Source organism: Crassostrea angulata, chromosome 7 (genome assembly GCF_025612915.1).
Source record: "Crassostrea angulata isolate pt1a10 chromosome 7, ASM2561291v2, whole genome shotgun sequence".
NCBI classification, from domain to species: domain Eukaryota; kingdom Metazoa; phylum Mollusca; class Bivalvia; order Ostreida; family Ostreidae; genus Magallana; species Magallana angulata.
Window position 1 is genome coordinate 10,833,992 of NC_069117.1, and position 21,412 is coordinate 10,855,403.

At 32.6% G+C, this 21,412-nt stretch overlaps 2 protein-coding genes across 5 annotated transcripts in view; one reads left to right on the forward strand and one right to left on the reverse strand.

Moving 5' to 3' along the window:
* The window catches only part of LOC128193134 (uncharacterized), a 102,456-nt gene extending 88,182 nt beyond the window's left edge, over window positions 1–14,274 (reverse strand). Inside the window, exons 1-17 of the mRNA XM_052866408.1 lie at window positions 14,116–14,274; window positions 11,316–11,386; window positions 10,893–10,918; window positions 10,711–10,776; window positions 9,381–9,504; window positions 8,927–9,040; window positions 8,651–8,773; window positions 8,355–8,435; window positions 8,030–8,180; window positions 6,677–6,795; window positions 6,211–6,319; window positions 5,943–6,048; window positions 4,064–4,214; window positions 3,354–3,524; window positions 2,384–2,494; window positions 2,138–2,260; window positions 609–800 (exon numbers count right to left, since the gene is read on the reverse strand). Of these exons, the coding sequence (XP_052722368.1) occupies window positions 609–800; window positions 2,138–2,260; window positions 2,384–2,494; window positions 3,354–3,524; window positions 4,064–4,214; window positions 5,943–6,048; window positions 6,211–6,319; window positions 6,677–6,795; window positions 8,030–8,180; window positions 8,355–8,435; window positions 8,651–8,773; window positions 8,927–9,040; window positions 9,381–9,504; window positions 10,711–10,776; window positions 10,893–10,918; window positions 11,316–11,386; window positions 14,116–14,239 (1,962 nt within the window). The 5' untranslated portion in view covers window positions 14,240–14,274. The remainder of the gene's footprint in view (window positions 1–608; window positions 801–2,137; window positions 2,261–2,383; window positions 2,495–3,353; window positions 3,525–4,063; window positions 4,215–5,942; window positions 6,049–6,210; window positions 6,320–6,676; window positions 6,796–8,029; window positions 8,181–8,354; window positions 8,436–8,650; window positions 8,774–8,926; window positions 9,041–9,380; window positions 9,505–10,710; window positions 10,777–10,892; window positions 10,919–11,315; window positions 11,387–14,115) is intronic.
* A 131-nt stretch (window positions 14,275–14,405) lies between these two features.
* Window positions 14,406–19,635, forward strand: LOC128193133 (ELMO domain-containing protein 2-like). Of its 4 annotated transcripts, none has more exons than XM_052866404.1 (8): window positions 14,406–14,506; window positions 14,860–15,044; window positions 16,618–16,744; window positions 16,892–17,021; window positions 17,423–17,556; window positions 18,143–18,211; window positions 18,579–18,712; window positions 19,456–19,635. In XM_052866404.1, the coding sequence occupies exons 2-8, from the start codon at window positions 14,888–14,890 to the stop codon at window positions 19,611–19,613; spliced, it is 909 nt and encodes a 302-aa protein (XP_052722364.1). In that variant the 5' UTR covers window positions 14,406–14,506; window positions 14,860–14,887; the 3' UTR covers window positions 19,614–19,635. The 4 variants fall into 4 exon arrangements, with proteins under 4 accessions (XP_052722364.1, XP_052722367.1, XP_052722366.1 ...); XM_052866407.1 differs by lacking the exon at window positions 14,406–14,506 and adding an exon at window positions 14,510–14,554; XM_052866406.1 differs by lacking the exon at window positions 14,406–14,506 and adding an exon at window positions 14,567–14,684.
* Window positions 19,636–21,412: the final 1,777 nt, after the last annotated feature.

Consider the following 21,412-nt stretch of genomic DNA (forward strand, 5'->3'; position numbering starts at 1 on the left):
ATTTCATTTCATTGGGAGTAAAAATACAATGGCAGAAAAGACAAGTTGATCAGATTAAACAGGTGTCAGAATAGACAAGCTTCACTGTAGAATATGTCAGATGACAAGTGTCAGAGTAGTTTATTTTCCTATACAGTAGTTCATAAGTTGTAAGAATAGACTAGTGTGTAAGAGTGTAAGAGAACACATATATCTGAATTGACAAATTTCATTGTACAGTGTGAAAGATACCATTGCCAACTATTGTCAAAATACACAAGTGTGTCAGATGAGTGAGATGAAATAGGTGTTTTTTTATTAAACAATGTGTAGAAAAAGACAGAGTTCAATAAATTTTAAATGATGATTATTACAGGTTTCAATTTTAAAACATCATTTTGAAAGTATTTAGTTTCTATAATTAAAACCATGTCAATATCATAAAATCATAATATTATTGCATTTAATTTGTATCTGTGTTCTATAACTGGGTTTCCGATATCCTGACATTGTTGGCAGAACAACTTCCTGATTACAGCTACAAAATCTAATCTAAAAATTATAGCCCAATAATAGGGGCACCAAATGTCCTTGGAATCTTGTTTGCCCTATTTCCTTGTTTTACTTACAGGATACATTTTATCAAAGTGCAGGGACTCTGGTATGGCTATGAGACTCCCATCAGCTGTACGGACAGCTATAGGAATCCAGATGTCCTCAAACTGGGTCGTTATCAGCATGTCTGACGCAAACATTCCCTCATGGTCCGGCGCTGTTAAATTCAATCTAAACACTGCAAAATGGTATGGCTTGATCTTCAACTGCAAGGAAAAAGACCAGACTATGAAGAGTTTATTCATTTGGAAAGATTTAAGAAACTTAAAGTAAGGATGTAAGGCTTGGATTGAAGAGGAAGGAAGGAATTTAATAAGGACTTAAATCTTAGCCGATATTATAATATCCTACTTAACCTTTTTTATCATGCCTCTAGAACTGCATAATTATAGCGATATTTCAGAAAGAATATTAGCCAGTCATATTAGTTTGTACATACTTAACAGAATAAACACTTTATCTAACCTTAAAAAAATACAGCAAATTTGGATAATAAAAACACACGCAGCAAAACTTTCTTATCTGAATGTAAATGTAGAGTAATTCCACATCTTCTGCGGTCTACACAATAACACAAATTCTTTCACAAATTACAGAATCCATAGTCTTAGAAGTTATCTCATATAGAAAAAACCTTTGGACAATTCTGATTTCCAAGAGGGCAATTTTCTCTTTTCATGCATATTCAAAAAAAATAAATAAAAATAAACATATTTACATCAACTTTTTGTTAAAAGAAGTGTCTGCATTATAAATTAATAAAGCACAATATTCCACCTTAAAAATGAACTGCATAATTTTAAGACACAGCACAGCCCAGATTTCACTTGGGGCAAAAGAATCCTCCATTGATTCATATCCATACACAGAGAGAAGCAGAGAGATACAGAAGAAAGTCGTAGAATACATGATGCTGAACACTGGAGAACTATAGATCTATGTTGTCAACGAAACTAAATATTCCAAAAGTGCGAAATCAACAGTAAAAACATTGCTCTCCAGCAGGAAACATACAATGTACATCTATAATTAAAAGCATTTCAAGTGTAACCCAAATAGGGAAGTTTGATTATTCAAATGACAAAATGTAAACCCTTCATCAAAGAGATCATTATACTACTATGCCAGGCTCAATGCATCATCATTAATCCTTATCAACAGTATCTTTATAACAGCTGTAAGTCTGGGATTGAGAACCATTAATATGAATACAAAATTGAATAGAACTAGCACTTGTGAAAAAAAAAATCACTGAAATATTAAAATCAACAAGAAACATGTAACCTATTAAATGTTGTCATGTCTCATATTGCATTTCATGTCGATCATGTAATCAATATTTAAAGTTCTTGATGCACTTGCCAAAGGAGCTTTTGATATTCACAAAATATGATGTACACAATTCAAACGTGCACTGTAATTAACATCATGACTTGCCAAAAACAGTTTAAAAAAAAAACCATTATAACTGTTGTTTTCAACATTTCCTCGAATTTTAAAATGAACATTAAACAATTATTGATAGGTTTATTGATCTACTTACAAAATTGTAATCCACCTCTGTGATGTTATGTTTCTGAGTTAACATAGTCCCATTCCCTTTCTCCATACCCAGAAAAAACACCTTAGTACCATTCATATCAGGAGTTACTTCCCCTATATGAACCTGAAAATAATACAATATTATAGTATTATAGAAATTCTTTTTTCTCTTTTTTTATTCACATCTATGATATACTTGGTATCTTCAACTTTAACAAAACTGAGAAAACCATAACTGAAGACTTACGTCTATTGGGTTATCATTCCGTAAAGTAAATATCATACTTCTTTTTTCTTTCACCCCCATAGTGCCAAAATCAAATTGACCTTTGAACTTTTCAGGTCTATGTGGAATAACCTGAAATAAAAGCATGAACTCTGAATAAGTACAGAACTCACTGAAAAATATGTCATAAACAAAGCAGTGAAGGTACAACAAACAACAAACCATTTGTCAGGGATGTTTGCACAGTCAGTCATCTAATACATGTGACACTTAAATAAACAATTACTTTCTTACTTACTTTAATACAGACAGAGGGAAAATCAGCACTCCATTTTATGATGGAATTTCAATTTATTTTAATACAATCAAGTTTTTATAATTCTCATTATAGTCATTTTTTTTACCCTCTCAAAAAAAAAAAAATCAAAGAAATCATTTCATTAAAAAAGAGAGATAGCTCAGCATAAAAAATGTTTTTGCTTTTTCATAAAAGATTCTGATAAAACTTATTTCAAATATTCTTGTTCAGATCAAAAGCTTTTGCATAAAAAAAAATACAAGCCCCAGGTGAGCTAAAATTCTTTAAAACTTGTCTGACTGGCATTCAGCACCAAATACAATACAAGGAAACAATCATCATTTCAATTTTGCTTTTCCTGTCAATTCAAGAGTTTTGCTTTGGCATATTTATATACATGTACATGTAAATTGTATGTAAAATCATTGGACATTCTGATACACTTCATCAATTACATAAATAAGTGCTTGCTCTGCAAAATTGTGCGCAAAATTAAAACATATTAAGTGTTTATCACTTCTGAAATGTGAATCAAAAATTACATTGACAAATTAATTCAATAAAATCATTTAAAATCCAAATACTGAAACAAGTAGGCACTATAGAACATTTCATTTATGTTTGATAATTGTTAAAATAAATTATGGCTAATAAAAACTAAAGAGCAAAAACAATGACTATGGTTATATGTACCTTTAGAAGACCATTGTAAACTACAATTGGAATTGTAAAAGTTGAGGCGTTGGTATGCAGAGTTAAATATGTAGTAAAATGAAGTTGTGTTTCATTCGGATGAAACTGAAGGTAAAAAGGTGTTGAAGTCCTCCTTGGCTTCAGAGTAAAAGGAACAGTAAAATTTTGAATCTGCAAGAGAATGAAGGGTTGTTATTTGATGCAAGACATACTCTCATCATACCATCAGAGAAAATAAATTACTTAATAAATGTAAACTTAAGATGAAGCAATATCTATTAAATCTGCATGATTTAACATTCTAAAGCTGATTTCAATCAAAATTGCAAAAAAAACCAAAGTTCTCCCATAAAATCATCATTGTTGGTACTGGCTGGCTCAATCTTTGTTCATGAAATTTGAGGATACTTCTTACTTAAAAAATGTACATCCCCACAAACTAAGCATTTGTTTACCCAAAAGCATTTTTTCTAATTGGAATTGGTACCCCCCCCCCCCCCCCAAAAAAAAATTCCATTGACATTAAAAGAATTATTATTGAAATTTGGTTTGGTTTGGTTCGAGCCTTAAATAAGTGTCAGCCCTCCCCCTTCTCTCTCCCCCCCCCCCCCCCCATTGTAAAGATAGTAAAGAGCATTCTGTTAAAAGGGGCACATCAGTTGGGGCACAAATACATGTAAACATGTAAATTTAGCGTTTAGGGTACTTACTGAGAAGAAATGGCGGTACTGGGAAGGAATAGAAATGTTGTAAAGAACAACAGAGAAGTTAAAGGTATTGGTAAAAGTCATCGCTCGAGTGATGTTCCAGATCTCTCGGGCGCTAAAAAAGTAGGTGTTGTTGAAGGTGTGAACTAAAGACCTGTCAAAGAAAGAAGACAAGGGTTAAATTATTAATGACATATATAACCAAAATTATTCATACCTAACCAATCAATATTTCCCAGCACAATTCATTAGATTTTAATTAATACTGTCTCCTGTCGGTCGTTTGTACCACTGGGACAAGACTGAATCCATGTCCTGGATCTTTATTTATGGTAACTAACATATAATTATAAGCTGCTGTTTATAGGATACCATGAGAAATTCTTTTGAACTGTCATCTAGTTGATGCATTTTCCAGAAATATTTTAATTAGTCATGGAAACAGCTTTATCCACTTGTCTAAATTGCTTTGCTGGTAAATTCGTGGGATTAATCAATTCTTATAAATGCATGTAAATTATATACAGCTCAAAAGCTCTTTCTCAATTCTTTTTTCCAGACAAAATACACAATTTCTATTAATTTTCACACAACCAGTCATTCAACACAACATTATCTTCCACATCATTTTTAATGGGTTCTATACAATTTCTGTGCTTTCATTGTAATGGTTACATAACTACAGAAATTTATTACCAGCCATCACAAATTTATGTTCTTGTTTGGTCAGAACTAAATCAATGTTATTTGCCATCAAATTCTAATATTTTCCAACACCTATTCTTCACAACAAGTGATGCATTACCAATGAATATTCAATTGATTTTTTAACTGTTATTTGCTTAATTCTACAGATACATACTTTCTTTACCTGGTAAATTGACCTCATTCCCAATCAAAAATCATCTATTAATATTTGCCCAATTTTTGCACTAACAGTATTTTTCCTAGTCAAATAATACTAAATGGAGAGATACTGTCCTTCGTTTCAGTAGGAGAGCCCAGTTGTTCACAAACTACTTTACATCCTGGTCTCAAACATATGCCTGGCACCTACAGACCAAAATTATATCCAGGTATTTGAACTTACCGTATATTTTAAAAAAGAGTTAAAATCGAAGTGGAGAGATATTTGTTGCAATTTCAGAATTCCCCACTCGGGACATTTTATGCATCAGAACTCTTACTTCTATGAACCAAGTACCCTGTTTGACAAGTCAGGAAAATCCTGCATTCAATTTCCAATGAAAGTAAACACTGACTCACATCACTTTCAAGCATTTAAAACATAATCATTGCCGCTTCTACTTGTTGACCTATTATTACAGAAACACTTGAAAAGCTATAACCCATACAATGCTCCTCTTTGTATAGTAGATGCTATAGTTTGACTGCAGAAGCTCACAAGAAATAGCCCCCATAGATTCCTCCACTACAACCCCACCTTCCAAATGTATATATTCATTATAAGTACCAGCGGATTTTGAGTTTTCATTTTTTAACCCGAACTTAAATGGCATACACTGTCAATTCCTTATTAAATGCGTGGAATTAATTTACGCTTAAAATAGCGATAAGCAGTCCTCGTGGATTTGAAAATATCGCTCTCCTTTTTCAGTTTAGAGCTATATGAAATCATAACAAAAAATTTATGCTCGCCATTTTATATTCTCGTGATTAGATGCAAAACAGCAGAAATGCGGAATTTAATACTTACATAAGGAATTTACAGTATAGAAATTTAAAAGGTACCTATTTTTTTTCAATAGTTTCATTGTCAAGCTATCCATATCCGAGTGAAAGTTGTCAGGACTTGGGGTAAATATTGGGCTGCCCATGGAAGCAGCTTTTGTAAATTGATTATTGAATAATAAAAACTTACCCATGGAGTACTGTTGCCTTATAAGGAATTATAATCTTGTGCTGGCCATTTTTTGATTTCACTATGATTTTTCCTGACCACTGTTTCCTATGCAGGGCTTTCTCAGCTAAATATTATGAAAGTCATTTGTCAGATCATAAATATTAAAAGCAATGCAAATCTTCAACAACTTCAATCATAGGTAAAGATATAAACAAATAAAACTGAGATTATTTCACAGCATTAATTCATTGTAAAACCATTGAAATCCTATGAGACAAATCCTTACCATTGAAAGTAATTCTAGCCACAGAGGTGTGTCTTAAAATATCTGGCTGTAGTTTGGTTGGACGAAAATCAATGCTTATAGCTTCATTGGGCGGAGAGACAGAAACACCCTGAGAAAGATTTAAAATATTGAATTTTCAACTTCATGTTATTATGTACTATATTACAAGGTTCTTTTTATTATGTTACACGATCTTTTACTTTTAACAACAACACTTTTTGATATTTACAAGTATATTAATTTTAAGGCTAAGAAAAAAGTTATCACACAGAAAGGACCAAATGAATGGAATTATGCTCCCCACCCCACCCCTCCCCAACCACCCATGTTCAAACACCAACGTCCCAACAGGGTTACTGGTATTCTTTATCATGCAGGTTTATGGAATATTGCAGGTTTTTATTCCAGAGAAGCAAGTGCTTGCTAAGATTTCCATTGAACCAATAAAGGAGGCTAGCTGTCTTACTGAAATGTGGACTGGCTTGTATCCTGTGTTGACAAGATTGAGGCTGACAGTCACTGGGTCGTCAAGTGTTCGTATGATACCAAAATCTATCATCTCTGCCGGGGAATATAGACCAGGAACTGAAAAGTAAAAAAAAAAAAGTCTTGAGTTCATCCACTCAAACATGATCACCAGATTGGAGGTTCTGACAACTCCCATACATGTATGTCAAGTACTTGTTTCCTAAAATTGTAAAAACGATAGGTGAGAGACTTTAGACTTCCTGTCTGTTGGGAATCAGTAAGTTAACAGAAGAAATGTGAAAAGTGGGGAGGGGAGCAGAGGGTATCTGTTATATACCTGCTCCCCCGGGGAGGCCTATGCACACCATATTTTCATAAGGCTCAACAAAATGCTCTTTTGGTCACCCTTATCCTTTAACGCTTGCATAATAATTTCCGAGAAAAATAACTTTTACAGCAAATTTATAAAAGCCACTTGTAGTTTAAATTTTTCTGAAATGTTGCATATCCCATGTTATCTGATGACAAAACACTTAACACTCATCTATTGTGTCCCACAATCATATGGCCAATTCTCAATTCTTTTATACAATATTAAATTCTTTGTTAAAATTCTTGCTCTTGTTTTAAATAACTCCTCCATAAATATTCACATTCACTTAAATCGTTAAACCGCCATTGCATATTATTCATTTAAAACCTTAAACAGGTGCTCTGAGAATGTCAAATGTGAATACCACTGGGAGTCAAGGGTTTGAAGCACTTTTATCCTGCTGTTTGAGGTCTATCATAAAAGTATCTGTATTTGTCGAGCATATATAGAGATCATTCTTGTATCAAAAATGAAAAATGCTGGGATAAACCATATGGGTGCATTTTTTTTGGTCAAAAGCTACATCATGTTTTTTTTTTAAATATTTGTCAAGCAAATACAGAAATTATTCTTGCAGTAAAAATTTCAAATGTTGGGATAAACCTTGCTGATGCATTTTTTTCTTAAATGCAAATACTGCTTTGGATCAGATTAGGAGAAATGAAGGAAGATGTCACATACACATTTAACATAACTATAAAAAAAATAATAACTAGACAATACATGCATTCTGAAGCTCTGGTTATCATTGATGTCCACTTTACATTATATATGTTAAGCTTTCAGAAACTGATGAAAAATTATGAACATAAAAAAAAAAATATTTGTAAATTGTATTCCATTATTCTACAGAAGTTTTAGCAAAGATTGGTTTTTTTTTCTTTTTGGCATTCTCATAAAAGGTTTGTTTTCAATTTCCACCAGAAAAAGCATCCTGAATTCTTTTCCACCAGTAAGACATATGATCAATTCTCTTACCTGAACTAACTTCCACTTCGACAGGTAAAATAACTACATTGTTCATTTGCTCTTGGTTTGTTTTTATTCGAATGAAGGCAGTATGGTTATTTTCCACCCTCCCTACAAAATTCGCCTTCATAACAGTCTTTGTCTCATAGGGAGGGATCTCCTGAAATGGAAAAGAGAATGTTGCGGACTTCAGACCATATTGCTCTTTCATCTTTAACAATTAAGAGTATTTTTAACATAATTTTACATGTGAATCCATTTCTAAGACACTTCACACATATGGGTGAACTATTTGTGTACAGTAGCCAGCAGAATGAAAATTGCCTCAACATACCCATAAACTCCTCGGGGCTTCTATATCCCCTGATGGTAGTTCTAAATGTAAATCTCCTTCACTGGAAAACATTTCAGTTACCTACAAATATAATGTTCCTGAATTCATTTGTGAACTATATATACATGATTTAAATGAGACCAGGGAACCATTCCTACTTTTCTGATATTAACAGTACTTTGAAATTCAACAGAAAAACACAGTACAAGAATCTTATTGTAAGGCTGTTTATCCTACGATATCAATTAACTTTGTCTTAATTGTACATACTTGTAGGTATAAATATATGGTCTTACCTGCAATGTTGAGCTGAAGGGATTATGTATTTTTATTATGGGAGTAAAACTGCTATTCAGTGGAACTTTAGCTCCTAAATATGGCCTTAACCTATATGGATTAGGTATTCCCACTCCAAAAACCTGCGAAATAAACAATCAGTGACTATGCATATAGCAATATTCCATTCACTCACATTTGATCTTAATAGACATTACATAATTACATATATAAATCATAATTAATAGATTAGCTTGAATTAATGCACTAATTAGTCTTTACTACAATGTACTTACATTATAAGAAAAAGACCCCACAGAGGTATGAATATATAAAGTATTTTCTACATTTCCCTCCTCGCGGGCTAAAAATACTACATCAAATGTTGTATTGCCACCGGGTGGAACAACCTGTCATGAAAAAAATAGATTCAATGAAACATAAAGTGTAACATGAATTAAGGTTAAGATTAAATTATGCAGCATTCCATAAACTACAATATTGTTTAGATATCAATGCAATGTCAACTCCTTACCGGTATACAGGAAACAAGAATACAAGTATTTAATTATTTTAGATGGTTCATGCGATATCTGTTTCAGTCAGTGCTACAGAGTTTATAAGTAGATTCTTTATCCCTAAACATGTACATGCAATAATTCTATATTGAGATCAAATCCACTTTGAGTGACCGAGTCTATTTTTAGATCAAACACTATTTATAACCTTCTTTGAATTTAAAGGACTTACTTTTTCTTGAAAAAATGAGCAGTGGAAATGTACTGTGCTGCCTGATATTGATAGCAGATGTAAATCATTTCTACTGTCTGTATTGTGAACTACAACTTGTTCCAGGAATGGCATTCCAACTGGTCTGAAAACAACATGACAAATAGATGGTTGAAACACTCTATACACTCAATGGAAATTTCTATGCAAAATCAGCTTTTCAGAAATTTCTAATTGTCATCACTTAATATTGCCACAATCTTTTCATGAAAAAGAACATCCGACCAAATTCAATTACTTTAAGATTTATAACATTTCAAAGCAAAATAGACTTCCTGTGATACTTTTTTCAAATTTCCAGTGCACATTGTGAAAATTAAATACTTAAAAAAAAAAAAATTATGATCGTAATAGATAAAGGACATGTTTTTTTTCTGCCTTATAAAAGGGATCTCACTTCATCTTTTATTTTCAACACTCAACCTCATATTTCCCGACACTTATAACATCAGACACTGAGGCCTCTCTGTTTACACATAATGTGACAGAGGCTGACAGCCACTAATCTGCTCAGAATCCAATCCATTTCATACATTTTACTGCTATCTATTGCTGTTAATCAATCAACTAAAACTGCAACTCCTCTCACATTAATTTTTAATACAAACAGTTCTAGTCTTACATCAGATTACCAATAAAGTCTCAGGTTAGTTACAATGTATGCCGTCACTGAGGTGTGAATCTATCTCATTGATCTAGCTACACAGTGAGATATGATATAGCCTTTGGTAGCTAACTTCCTTCGCAGTTAAATACTACTCAGCTTAAACTAATTTAGATTGAAACCTCCAGGGACATAAAATAACATATTCTTTATTTTTTACAACTGTCATAATGGAAAACAATTGTGTACAGCAACATTTAATTTTTTAAGGTTTTTTTTTTTTAACATACAGGACATTTTTAAAACAAAGTTTACTTAATGAACAAATGAACATTGTTATTCATTCATCACTGTTAATCATATATGTACATTGTACAGAAAGAAAGACTGCTACCATCCAAACAATGGCATCTAATTTCACTGCAACATGTTATCAATGTATCGTTTAGTAAGCTTCACATGTATTCTCTCTCCAACCCAACATCGCTGTACATTTGTGTTGTATCAGTCAATACTATAGGTAACTTTCCATCCATACCCAAAAGATAGACACATGTGTTTCTTTATAAATGATTGCATAATCATTTGTGTTTCTTTGTGGTTATTTGATTACTGATATTCTATTAAGGGAGATGTGTAATTGGAAACTGATTCGTTATCCATGACAAGAGGAAATAAAACACTCACCTTTCTTGGAAATCTAGCCATGGCGGGTCTAGTCTTACAGAATTTTTATAAATAATATTTTCAGCACTGTAAAAGAGAAAACAAAGAAATTAACATTCTGGTCCATTTTTTAAAAATTTCATTAAAGCTCCAGATCTCTATGATTTAAAAAAAAATTGATGCTATTTAATTCTTCAACTTACCTAGTATATGTATGACCTGGGTTAACCTTTTGAAAAGAGAAATACAAATGTGAAAATCAAAAATACAAATTCATGAATTTAGGCATGACATACTTGTATTTCTATATATGTACTAGAAAAGCAGAAATATCAATACTCCAAACAACAAAAATGCAAACAGGGAAATAACATACTAGTTCACATATTTATCATGTTCAGCAAAATGATCAACAACTATATTTAAAATAAATATAAAATACCTAAAAAAAAAAAAAAATTAAAAAGGGGTTTAAACTCTTTTAACAGTACAAACATATTGTTTCTTTTTTTCAGTACAAACCTTTCCTTGCTTTTAAGATTTCATCTTTTTGAGGAGATTTCTAAATAATTTGATTTTTTTGAGCTTACAAAGGGAATTACAGGTATATATAGCTTCTAACTTACTTCTAAAGGTATTCCATTAATATCTCTTCCATCTCCTATGTACGTAAGGTGGTTATCTGTCTGTACAAAGGCTACAGGAAAAAGGAGAAAATTAAATACATTATCTGTATTTTTCTAACTCTCAAGATCAAAGGTCGGCTAACAGCAGTAAAAATGGATTGATTAAAGGGTTGATTGTGCCAAAGAATATTTTCTTTTTAAGCTGTAGTAGATAGTAGCAATGCAAATGTATTAATTGATATTTATAAACATCTGAAATACTGCAGTATTTCAATATTTGCTGAGAATTCTGTTTTGTGTTTCAAATTCAAATGATGGTCTACTTGGTAAATTTTACTAAGAAATCAAATTTCTTTTGACAAAAAAAATATGTAGGAAAATCTTAACAACATCACAATCAACAATTAAAGAAAGTTAAACAACAAATGTATAGTTGTGTGAAAAACATTGTTATCTACACTAAGATGTCCAGTAAGGCAAGTTGAAAACTGATTGTACACGGTCAGAATTTACGCATGTTAATCTTCAATATGGGGGGGGGTGAATGAAATTATACTCTTGTATAAATTGCATCTATCAAACACTTAATATCTATAACAAAACTGACTTGGCCAATGATCAACTGAATATCAAACCACTTCAATAGATTGTGATATGAGGCCGTCAGTTTGTGTTTATGCACATGAAGAGTACTCAGTAGGTAAAAATATAATCTGACATATATGATATGAATGGGGTTGGAGGTGTTAATTTAAGCACTGGTACATATTATTTAAATATAGATATGTATATAAGGGAAGGGAGTGAATTGTTCCCAACTTTGAAGAATCTTTTAAACCAATTCTATTTTGCCAAATAAAATACATGTACTAGTACTTGTGATAATAACTTGAATCTCACGTCATTTTTTAATTTGGTCTTCATTTTAAAATTGATGTGATGATCGTCAAGAAGTATGGCAGTCATATTAATACATCTTGTACATCCCATAAGGTGGTTAACTTTAATTATTTCATCATTTGTTTTATCTAACAATGCATTGACATTTCTCAGCTGCATATGTCATAAAAAATGCACATGATTAAAACACAGATCATTTTATCTTGCATCTATTGTTTACATAGTGAATACAGAATAGAATTAGAATGAAATTCATTTTCAGTTTGACAGTTAAGTGGCCACATGTGTATAATGTGGAGGACAAAGATTAAATAATTATCTTCTGTGTATTATATTCACCCAAAGCCACAGGTTTATATCTCCATTCTATTTCCAAAAAGTTTGTGGAAGTAGAAGGGACACAAATCCCAAAGCTTGATACAGTGATGTATCAATATTATTTAAGGACTTCAGAAATATATATTCCCCAAGGAGGCTCATACATAAATGCACTAGAACACCATCCTTCTACATTGAAAAAAAAAGTGTAAAAACATAATTTTAGAAAGATTATTAATGAAACCATAAACAAATATACATTGATTATGAGAGTTCCAACATAAAATGATAATGGTAACAAGATAAATTGGTTGGTTAGTATTTGCATGTTTACCATAATGTTCCAAATGTCAGATTATTTTAAATTATATAACCCCCACAATAAATTTGTTTAATTATTTCCCATTTCAGCAAGTAAAAGAAGAACCTATCAAAGAGAAAATCTTGGCCTTTTTTTAATATGTATAGCCACAATTTTACTTGCGCATCCTTCACTGATACGTATTTATAATCATTAAAAAATCAAAGAAAAGTAAAAAAAAAACGGATCTCAGAAGAATGTGCTTCATAAACGGACTGCATCAGATGTTGTGCTTGCCTCAACAAGCATAAAGCTTATAATTAAGAAACTACAGTTTATGATTTAAGAGGACTGTGTAAAGCCGTACTGCTCTTCTTGTACTCTGGTCCAAGATAAACATGCAGCACATTTTCTTACATTATTGGATATTTACAGTATAAATACTTCAGGGTTAAAGTGATGCTCATTCAATTGTATGAAAAAATCCCAAGATTTCTCCTTTGAAATGCCTCCTCTAGCATGTCAGGTTCGAGATACAAAGGTAAAAATAAAAATTCTTCGAGTATTTTGCATTTCAAGCTGAATGAAAGTACCCAGATGATAGCATTGAAAAATTGTGTGAGGTATTCAAAGGGATTTCCGAATGGAGAAAAGATATCAACATTTTCCATTATAAATCTCGGTACAAAATCTGTTTTAGTTACTGTGAACTTTTACGAATGAAAAATGATAATGTATCAATGAAGACATCTTGGATATTTTCCCTTTCATCAATTTCAATTACATATCTTTCACAGGTATGTGAAATATGTCCAAATAAGGTACATTATAAATGTCTTGGCACAGACTGTAACAAATAGCTAAATTAAAAGATTGATCACATCCTAAATTAATATGTACAACAGCACAATATCAAACAAAATAAATACTACTTTTTAAAATCTGTTATACTTGCAATATTATTTTATTTATGTATCAGCATGGGAAAAAAACCATGACATCTTCAAAGCATGAAAATGTGCTTTTGTTATTTTAACAGTAACTGTTCAACATTTTTGGAACAAAAAATCTTAATATGATTTCCTTTAAAATATGTCACAGTTGATTGTGGTGCATAAGAAGTTAAAAATCCCACGAATAAAGCTATGATGTTGTAGGTGTAAAAGTTTTGTTGATAAATCATGTAAACATTGGGGTACAATAGACAGTAAACACGAGACCAAAGAGATCACAGTTTGATCATGGATTAAACGATTATACATATTATTAAACAGGTCTCACCTTGACTATGGCTTTCAACAGCTAACGTGTGAAGAAAACATTGTGTGAAACTTTGAATTAATAACAGAAAATGTAAACATTCTCCTGACATCTTTCTACGATCGTGACATTTCACTCGCGCCATATTGTTTCTCCACTATTCATACGATGTTCGTATTTACCTAAATTTGAGATCTTACTAAGGCTAAAGCTTTATAAAATAAACTAAGGGCATCATTTTTATAATATTTTTATCTGCTTACTCCATGTCAATTTATTTTTTAGGGATATTATCTGCATAATAATGCAGATTATGATTATACGAAACAGTGCAGGTAGCTTTGTTGATGTGGGCAAAAATAGAAGAATGATGATTGGATGTAACTTGGTTACCCTTTTTATTTCATTTCCGGTATTTACAGTTGTTTTCATCATTTCTGAATGTGTAAACTTTGTCCACGTAATGACAACCATTGTTTGAAATATAAATGAATTGTTTGGTTTCGATTTAAAGAAAATATAGATGCGAGCACCTGTCATAGTCAAATTGCAGCTTATGACAACAGCAGTAATTAACAACCAATGAAAATGTGACAAATTTCATTATGTTTTCATCAGCCACTGTATCCGATGATTAATAACAGGATTTCTTCTCGAATTGTTCGTTATAATATTAATAAACAAAGTATATGTAAACCTTGTTACATATATTACAGATATATGCAGGTTAAATGAATTCATTCTATTTTATAATTATCTTTTCAGTTAGACATTATTTATATAAGTAGTACCCATGTTGAGTGATTGGTTGCAAAATGCTTGGACTACCCTGTTCTTCTTTCTGATACGTCCCATGTGGAAGTGGGTTCTACGAAGAGCAACAGGAAAATGTGAACTTCTGCGTATTACTTATGAAGAAAGAAAGGGGGCTAAAAGAACTCTCAAAATAGGTATAAAAGTGTGATTTTTCATGCAACTTGACTCTGTATATTGATCTGTGATCTATTTCTCCTTATAGAGACCTTTAGGCTCTCTGAGATTTGATCATGTTCATGACCAGTCTGCATTTATTTCCCCCTTAAAAGTTATAGGTAACCCTTTATTAATATTTATAGTTATATTGAAATGTTCAGGATGGGAGAAATAATGACAGACCATACATATAAAATACATGGTTTCTGTCTTGAAATATAAGCTATATTTTGGCGAGGGTAAGAAAAAGTGACAGTGGATGATCGAGGCTTGTCGAGCCCTTTTCGACCTGAGCCCAAATATCGCTCATATTTCAAGACAGTTATCATGTATTTTGTGTTTATCCTGCAACATAATATCACAATTTGCACCTCAAACGAGGTTTATTTGACATATTTTGCTGCATATCTGCAGTTGAAACCATGACACCATGGTGTAAACGGTCAAGTGGTCTGACTGTCACATATCTCCCATCCTTAAATTGATCTTTGCCATTGATAGTGAACATCCCTATGCAGATTCTTTCCCCTGGCAGGAGTGTACCTGTCCGTCTTTCAGTCTTTGCAATTGCAGCACCCCAATAGTATCCATCATCAGACAAGTATCAAATACAGTCAAACCTCGTTATCTTTGGCTAGATGGGACTGTTTAAAAAACTTTAAGATATCTTAGTATTTGAGTTATCATGAGTAAAATAGTTAATGTATAAGTGGTTGAGACTTACACTTTAACACTTTGACATATCCCTTGTATTCAAGATATCAGTGTTTGAGATACAGAAGTTCAACTATAGTTATGTAGTTCAGACATTGTCGTGGTGGTTTTAGGCTAAAGGGCCTGTTTAATCATGCATCCTCTGTTGGACAGGCCCACTTTTAGTTGCCAATTTGTAGCTCACTTATCTAAAATAAAAAAAAAATGCATAGATGACCAGAGAGGTAAAATGGCAAATGCTACCCATTAAAGAAAAGTATATTTCTTGCATGTAAAAAAAAAAAATGCTGTTTCTTGATTTATTTCTCTGTGTATTTCAAAATATTACTAACCATGTGTTCCAAACATAACCTTTTTAATATTACTTCCAAAACAAAATGCTTGTACAAGTCATATGCATGTGCAAAGTTCGTTGGACTGAATTTTCTTGGCCCTGACAGTATAGATAGGTCAAAATTTTTATGTTCTTAATTTCAGGCATAGGACTGCTAGGAGGGCTATTAACAGTAGGGAATGTGTTGTTTTGTAAGTAGTAAAAGAATATATTAAGAACACATAGTATGTGGTATTTTTAAATGGCAGTTTGAATATATGGAGAAATAAATCGAGAAACAGCACAAATTTTTGTATGAAATAAATATGCACTTTTTTCAGTGGGTGGCCCTTTAGCTCTCTGGTCGTCCATCCAATTTTTTTTATCAGACCAGTGAGCTACATGCAGATCTGCAGCTAGCCCACTTCAGACCTCAAGTGCATGGAATTTCAGTTGTGTTTATAATTTTGTCACAACAAATAAAAATGTAACATTCTACAGTGTTTTTCTTTCTTGTCTTACAGAGAGAAGTCTTAAACTTTCGAATGTTCCATATCTTCATCAGCTCAGCAAGGAAGAGGATGTGGATATTCTTGTAGCCGCTGAAGAGGTTATGAGAATTAAGCAGATTGTGCCAGAGGTTCACATGAAGTAAGGCTTAAGTGTAAGGTTAAATCTACTTCCATGACATAAGAGTTGCACAGTGTTTGATAATGTTCTAGAAATAGCTGTAATCAAATCTGTTAAATATTACATTGCTTTGTTTACATGTAATGTATTTAACTTAAATAACTTCAGATTTAGGGGAGATTTTCAAAATTGCCTGTGTCAAATATGTGGATACAAAAGATTAACAAGAGAAGTGGAAATGATGAGGAAGACACCATATTCCCAAGAAAATCCAGAACATGAAGAAAAATTAATGAAGGTAACGGTATATAACAGTATCTGGTAAATGTAATCAAATGCCTTATAATTTAGCTCACCTCAGATGAGATGTTGAGTGATATTCTCAGTCATCTCAGTCATAAGTCTGTAAAAATAATCCCATTCTGAAGTTTTTGAAGCAGGTCTAATATTAACTACAAAATGTGCCCTAAATGGACCAGCTTTGCACGGATGATGCATTTAATGTTTTATTATAACAGTCATGTTTCAAATACATGTAGTTATACTACATTATATAGCGTGCATTGGGATAACAGTGTTATTCATTAAATCATATACTAACCCACTAATTGACGTGAAAGTATAACAATAAGACTTGTTGGGAACACAACATGTACGTGGGCTCAAAAGTTCCTCATATAATCCATGTCTTCGTTTCAGCTATGGGAAATCTTAATGCCAGATGAGAAGTTGGAATCCAGAAAATCCAAACAGTGGTCTATTATAGGATTTCAAGGGGAGGATCCAATGACAGATTTCAGAGGCATGGGTATTTTAGGCCTCAATCAACTTTTGTAAGTGTCAATGTTACATTTTATTATAAGCTAGTATTCTTATTCAATGCTCATAAAATTTGATACCTGATGGATATATGCATGAACCTTATTTAAATATTCCAAGTTTTGATATGCTCCTAGAATAACAATCTTATTTTTCATTGCATTTCCCCAAAATCAAACTGGGGGTGGGGGTGGAAGGGGTGTAAAATTCACCCTGTCTACCTGACAGACAGCTGCATGTAGATTAGCTGAGAACATGTCATTAAATGCCCCACATGGTTCTTGTAGAAAGCTATTTTAAAATTGTAAAGTTTATTAAACAACTCCTTATGCTCTATCACAAGTGTTGTCTGCATCAATATAACCTTAAATGTTTAAATATCTTATATAAAAATCTCTGTGTCAAAACTATACTCATTCACTAGAATGAAAAACTAGAATTAAAAAAAAAAAATACACCACTGACAGATATATTCTTTGAAAAGCGCTATAGTTATACATGCAGCTGGCAGTGCTATACCATTAAATGATTCAATAAAGGAAATGCTGCAGAAATGCAAAATATGTTTCTCAAATTAATATTAAGATTTTTTAATTACAGGTATTTTGCCATACAATATTCTGATCAGCTAAAACATCTTCTCTCTCGATCTCATCATCCTAAATATGGGTAAGTATAGGCTTTGGACAAATTGCGGGGTTTCTTTATATCCTCATGTAGCAATGATAGAAAAACAAGGCGTGGATCGAGGATCTGATTTTAATCAGATGGAGGTCTTGGAATCATTGTTGTGTATGTTATTATTTGACTTTCAACACAAAGACACTGACCCTGAAGCTAAAGCATTTAAAAATTTTTAGTATAACTACACAGTTTCAAATTAAGATTAAAAATTTATATATCTTATTTAAAGTAAATGGATTGTTCTTTAGTGCTAGGGTTATGCATCACAATATTGAAATAAAATTTAAATAAATTGTCTGTCTTATTTGTTAATACATATGTTTTTGTATATGATTTGGGTTTTTTCCCCCAGATACTCCTTGGCAATTGTTGGTATCAATTTAACCAATATGATTTACCAAGCATTAGTGAATGGACCGCTACGCACTCACTTCTACAATATAGCAGAAAAAGCACCAAGAATCCAAGATTTCCATGAGGTTTATTGTAAGTATACCAAATTAAACTTTTAATTATTCTTGGTCATTTCATATCATTCAAAATATCATGGATGAACCGAAACCATAATGTGTTTCATATTTAGGTAACAAATGCATGGCAAAGAGTATGCTATTGAGGAATATGATGATGGCAGTTTTCACTTTTATTGTTTACATTCATAAAAGAATGGCCAATTGATTGGACTTTACACACATTTTTAGAGGAAATCTGAAATCTTCCGAGATTCAGATTTGTAAGAGATCAATTAAAGCCATATATTAAGTATTTTTAAACTTCTTGATAAAAAGATAAGTTGAACAAAACAAACAAAAATTTTAACATAAAAGCCCTTATTTGTATAACATCACTTACAGGCACATTTTAAGACTCTCTACAAACTTGAAATCAATACATGTTATTAATGTTCCACATTATCAATTTTAATATTGTTGATATGAATATTTTATATATGGAAATATTTGCCTCCATTTTATTTTTGCCCCTTTCACCCTCGTTGCCAGCGGGCAAATTTAAGACTGGGCAAATGCCAATGTTATCTTTCTTTAAACACAACTGTGTCTGGATGAATTCAAGACCAGGCGAAACCGTTCGCAAGTGGAAGGGCAAAAATGACCCTGTATACAATATTTGAAATTCATTGTGACTGACATACCTACTCAGACATCAAGACAAAAGGAAGGATTACAATGCTCAATAATATTCAACTTTTAATATGCTTCTACTTACAGGTCATGTGTTCTGGGAATTTGACAAGTTTTGGTTTGACGAAGAGCCAGTTGACATCATGCAGTTTGGGCCAATGAGGGACAAATTTAACCGAAAACTGTTACATAAACTGTCCAAAAGTCAGACCATTCTACAGTCTGAATTTCAAAAAAAGGAATAAAATTGTGTTCATTTGCGCATAATTCTTAGCTTGTGGTTTCAAATGTGAAGCGTGTGTTCCTGACTTGTGTTTAAGTATAGGAAGAACCTTATATTGAATAGACCTTAAAGAATAAGGTTACTTTTGATATAAAAAATCTGAACAACAACATTACTCTATGTTACAGTTAGGTCATGAAGATTAGAAAATCAATCTTATAATACAGCAATATTGGTATTTTTATTTCAACTAATCCATGTCATATAAATTGACAAGAGCAACATACTTCCACCAGAGTTTATTTGTATCAAACCAACTCTGTTGGAAACGCAGAGGACTATGGGTCTTATTCCAGAGCAAGAGAAGCTACTATATATCTATACTTTAACAGTCGATTTTGTTTGGATCAGCTTGTTCAGTAATTCAGTGATGCTAGAGGTACAATATCTTTAGAAGAGCATGGTGAATATTATTGTGTTTAAACCCACTCACCTCCACCCACCATAACCACCAAAACAGCAATATTTGTTAGGGCTCTTCTCTGCAGTTACACCCCCATAGTGATCAGTCGGTCTGTTTACTGATATCAGCAAAATTTCTCTCCTTTTGGCCCATATTTTACCCAAAGTGTGCTCCGATGTAAAGGATATGCAATGATCCTTACACAAGCTTCTTTGTATAGGGTTAGTGTTGTTGAACTCGGTTAATAATGCAGTGACCTTAACATAAGTTTCTATGTATAAGGTCAGTGTTGATCTTGGTGAATAATTTTCATCTTGGTAAGCATATCTTCTCTTCAATGGCCCAATTTAGCCCATGATTTACCAAAAGAGTGTTCATGGGTAAATGTGCAGTAACCTTGAACCAAGTTTTTTACATAGATAAAAGGTCAGCAGTAGCAGTCTTTTTTCTCTCCCCTTGATCCTGTCAGGCTCATATTTTATCCAAAGAGTCTTCATGGGTGAAGGATTTGGAGTGACTTTGAACTTCTAAGTCGAAGAATGAGGTAAATTAAATCACAGTCTTCTAAAACTACCTTTCTTCCTAATCTCTTTGGCTGAAATTGGGGGCCCTTTGAGATGGTCACCATCTCAATGATCTTATGTGATTCAGTGGCAAAGTGAAATCATAAATCTTCAAGTAAGACAAACTAATTGCTCTCTTCAGCAAGCTTGTTTGCTGAAAACAGCAAAGACTGGTCCAAAACATCACGTTAAGGATTGTACACATTTTTTTAATGATTTCTAGGGAATCCTTGATAATCAATTTTAGCACAGATATATTGATACTTTTTAGCTCACCTGAGCTGAAAGCTCAAGTGAGCTATTCTGATCACATTTTGTCTGTCGTCCATCCGTCCGTCCGTCTGTCCGTCTGTCCGTAAACTTTTCACATTTTCAACATCTTCTCAAGAACTACTTGGCCAATTTCAACCAAACTTGGCACAAATCATCCTTAGGCAAAGGGGATTCAAAGTTGTGAAAATTAAGGGCTACACCCGTTTTCAAGGGGAGATAATTAGAAATTAATGAAAAATTTCAAGAATTTTTCAAAAATCTTCTTCTCAAGAACCAGAAAGCCAAGAAAGCTGAAACTTGTGTGGAAGCATCCTCTGGTAGTGTAGATTCAAAGTTGTGAAATTCATGACCCCCGGGGGTAGGGTGGGGCCACAATGGGGGGTCGAAGTTTTACATAGGAATATATAGAGTAAATCTTTAAAAATCTTCTTCTCAGAACCTAACCAGCCAGGAAAGCTGAAACTTGTGTGGAAGCATCCTCAGGTAGTGTAGATTCAAAGTGGTGAAATTCATGACCCCCGG

What these genes read in the sequence shown, in the direction of transcription:
- LOC128193133 (XM_052866404.1), top strand. Translation starts at nt 14,888, where the DNA reads ATGTTGAGTGATTGGTTGCAAAATGCTTGGACTACCCTGTTCTTCTTT. An exon ending in GTGCCAGAGGTTCACATGAA is followed by an intron (nt 16,745 to 16,891) that starts GTAAGGCTTAAG and finishes AAATAACTTCAG; the next exon opens with ATTTAGGGGAGATTTTCAAA. An exon ending in TCTCATCATCCTAAATATGG is followed by an intron (nt 18,212 to 18,578) that starts GTAAGTATAGGC and finishes TTTTTCCCCCAG; the next exon opens with ATACTCCTTGGCAATTGTTG.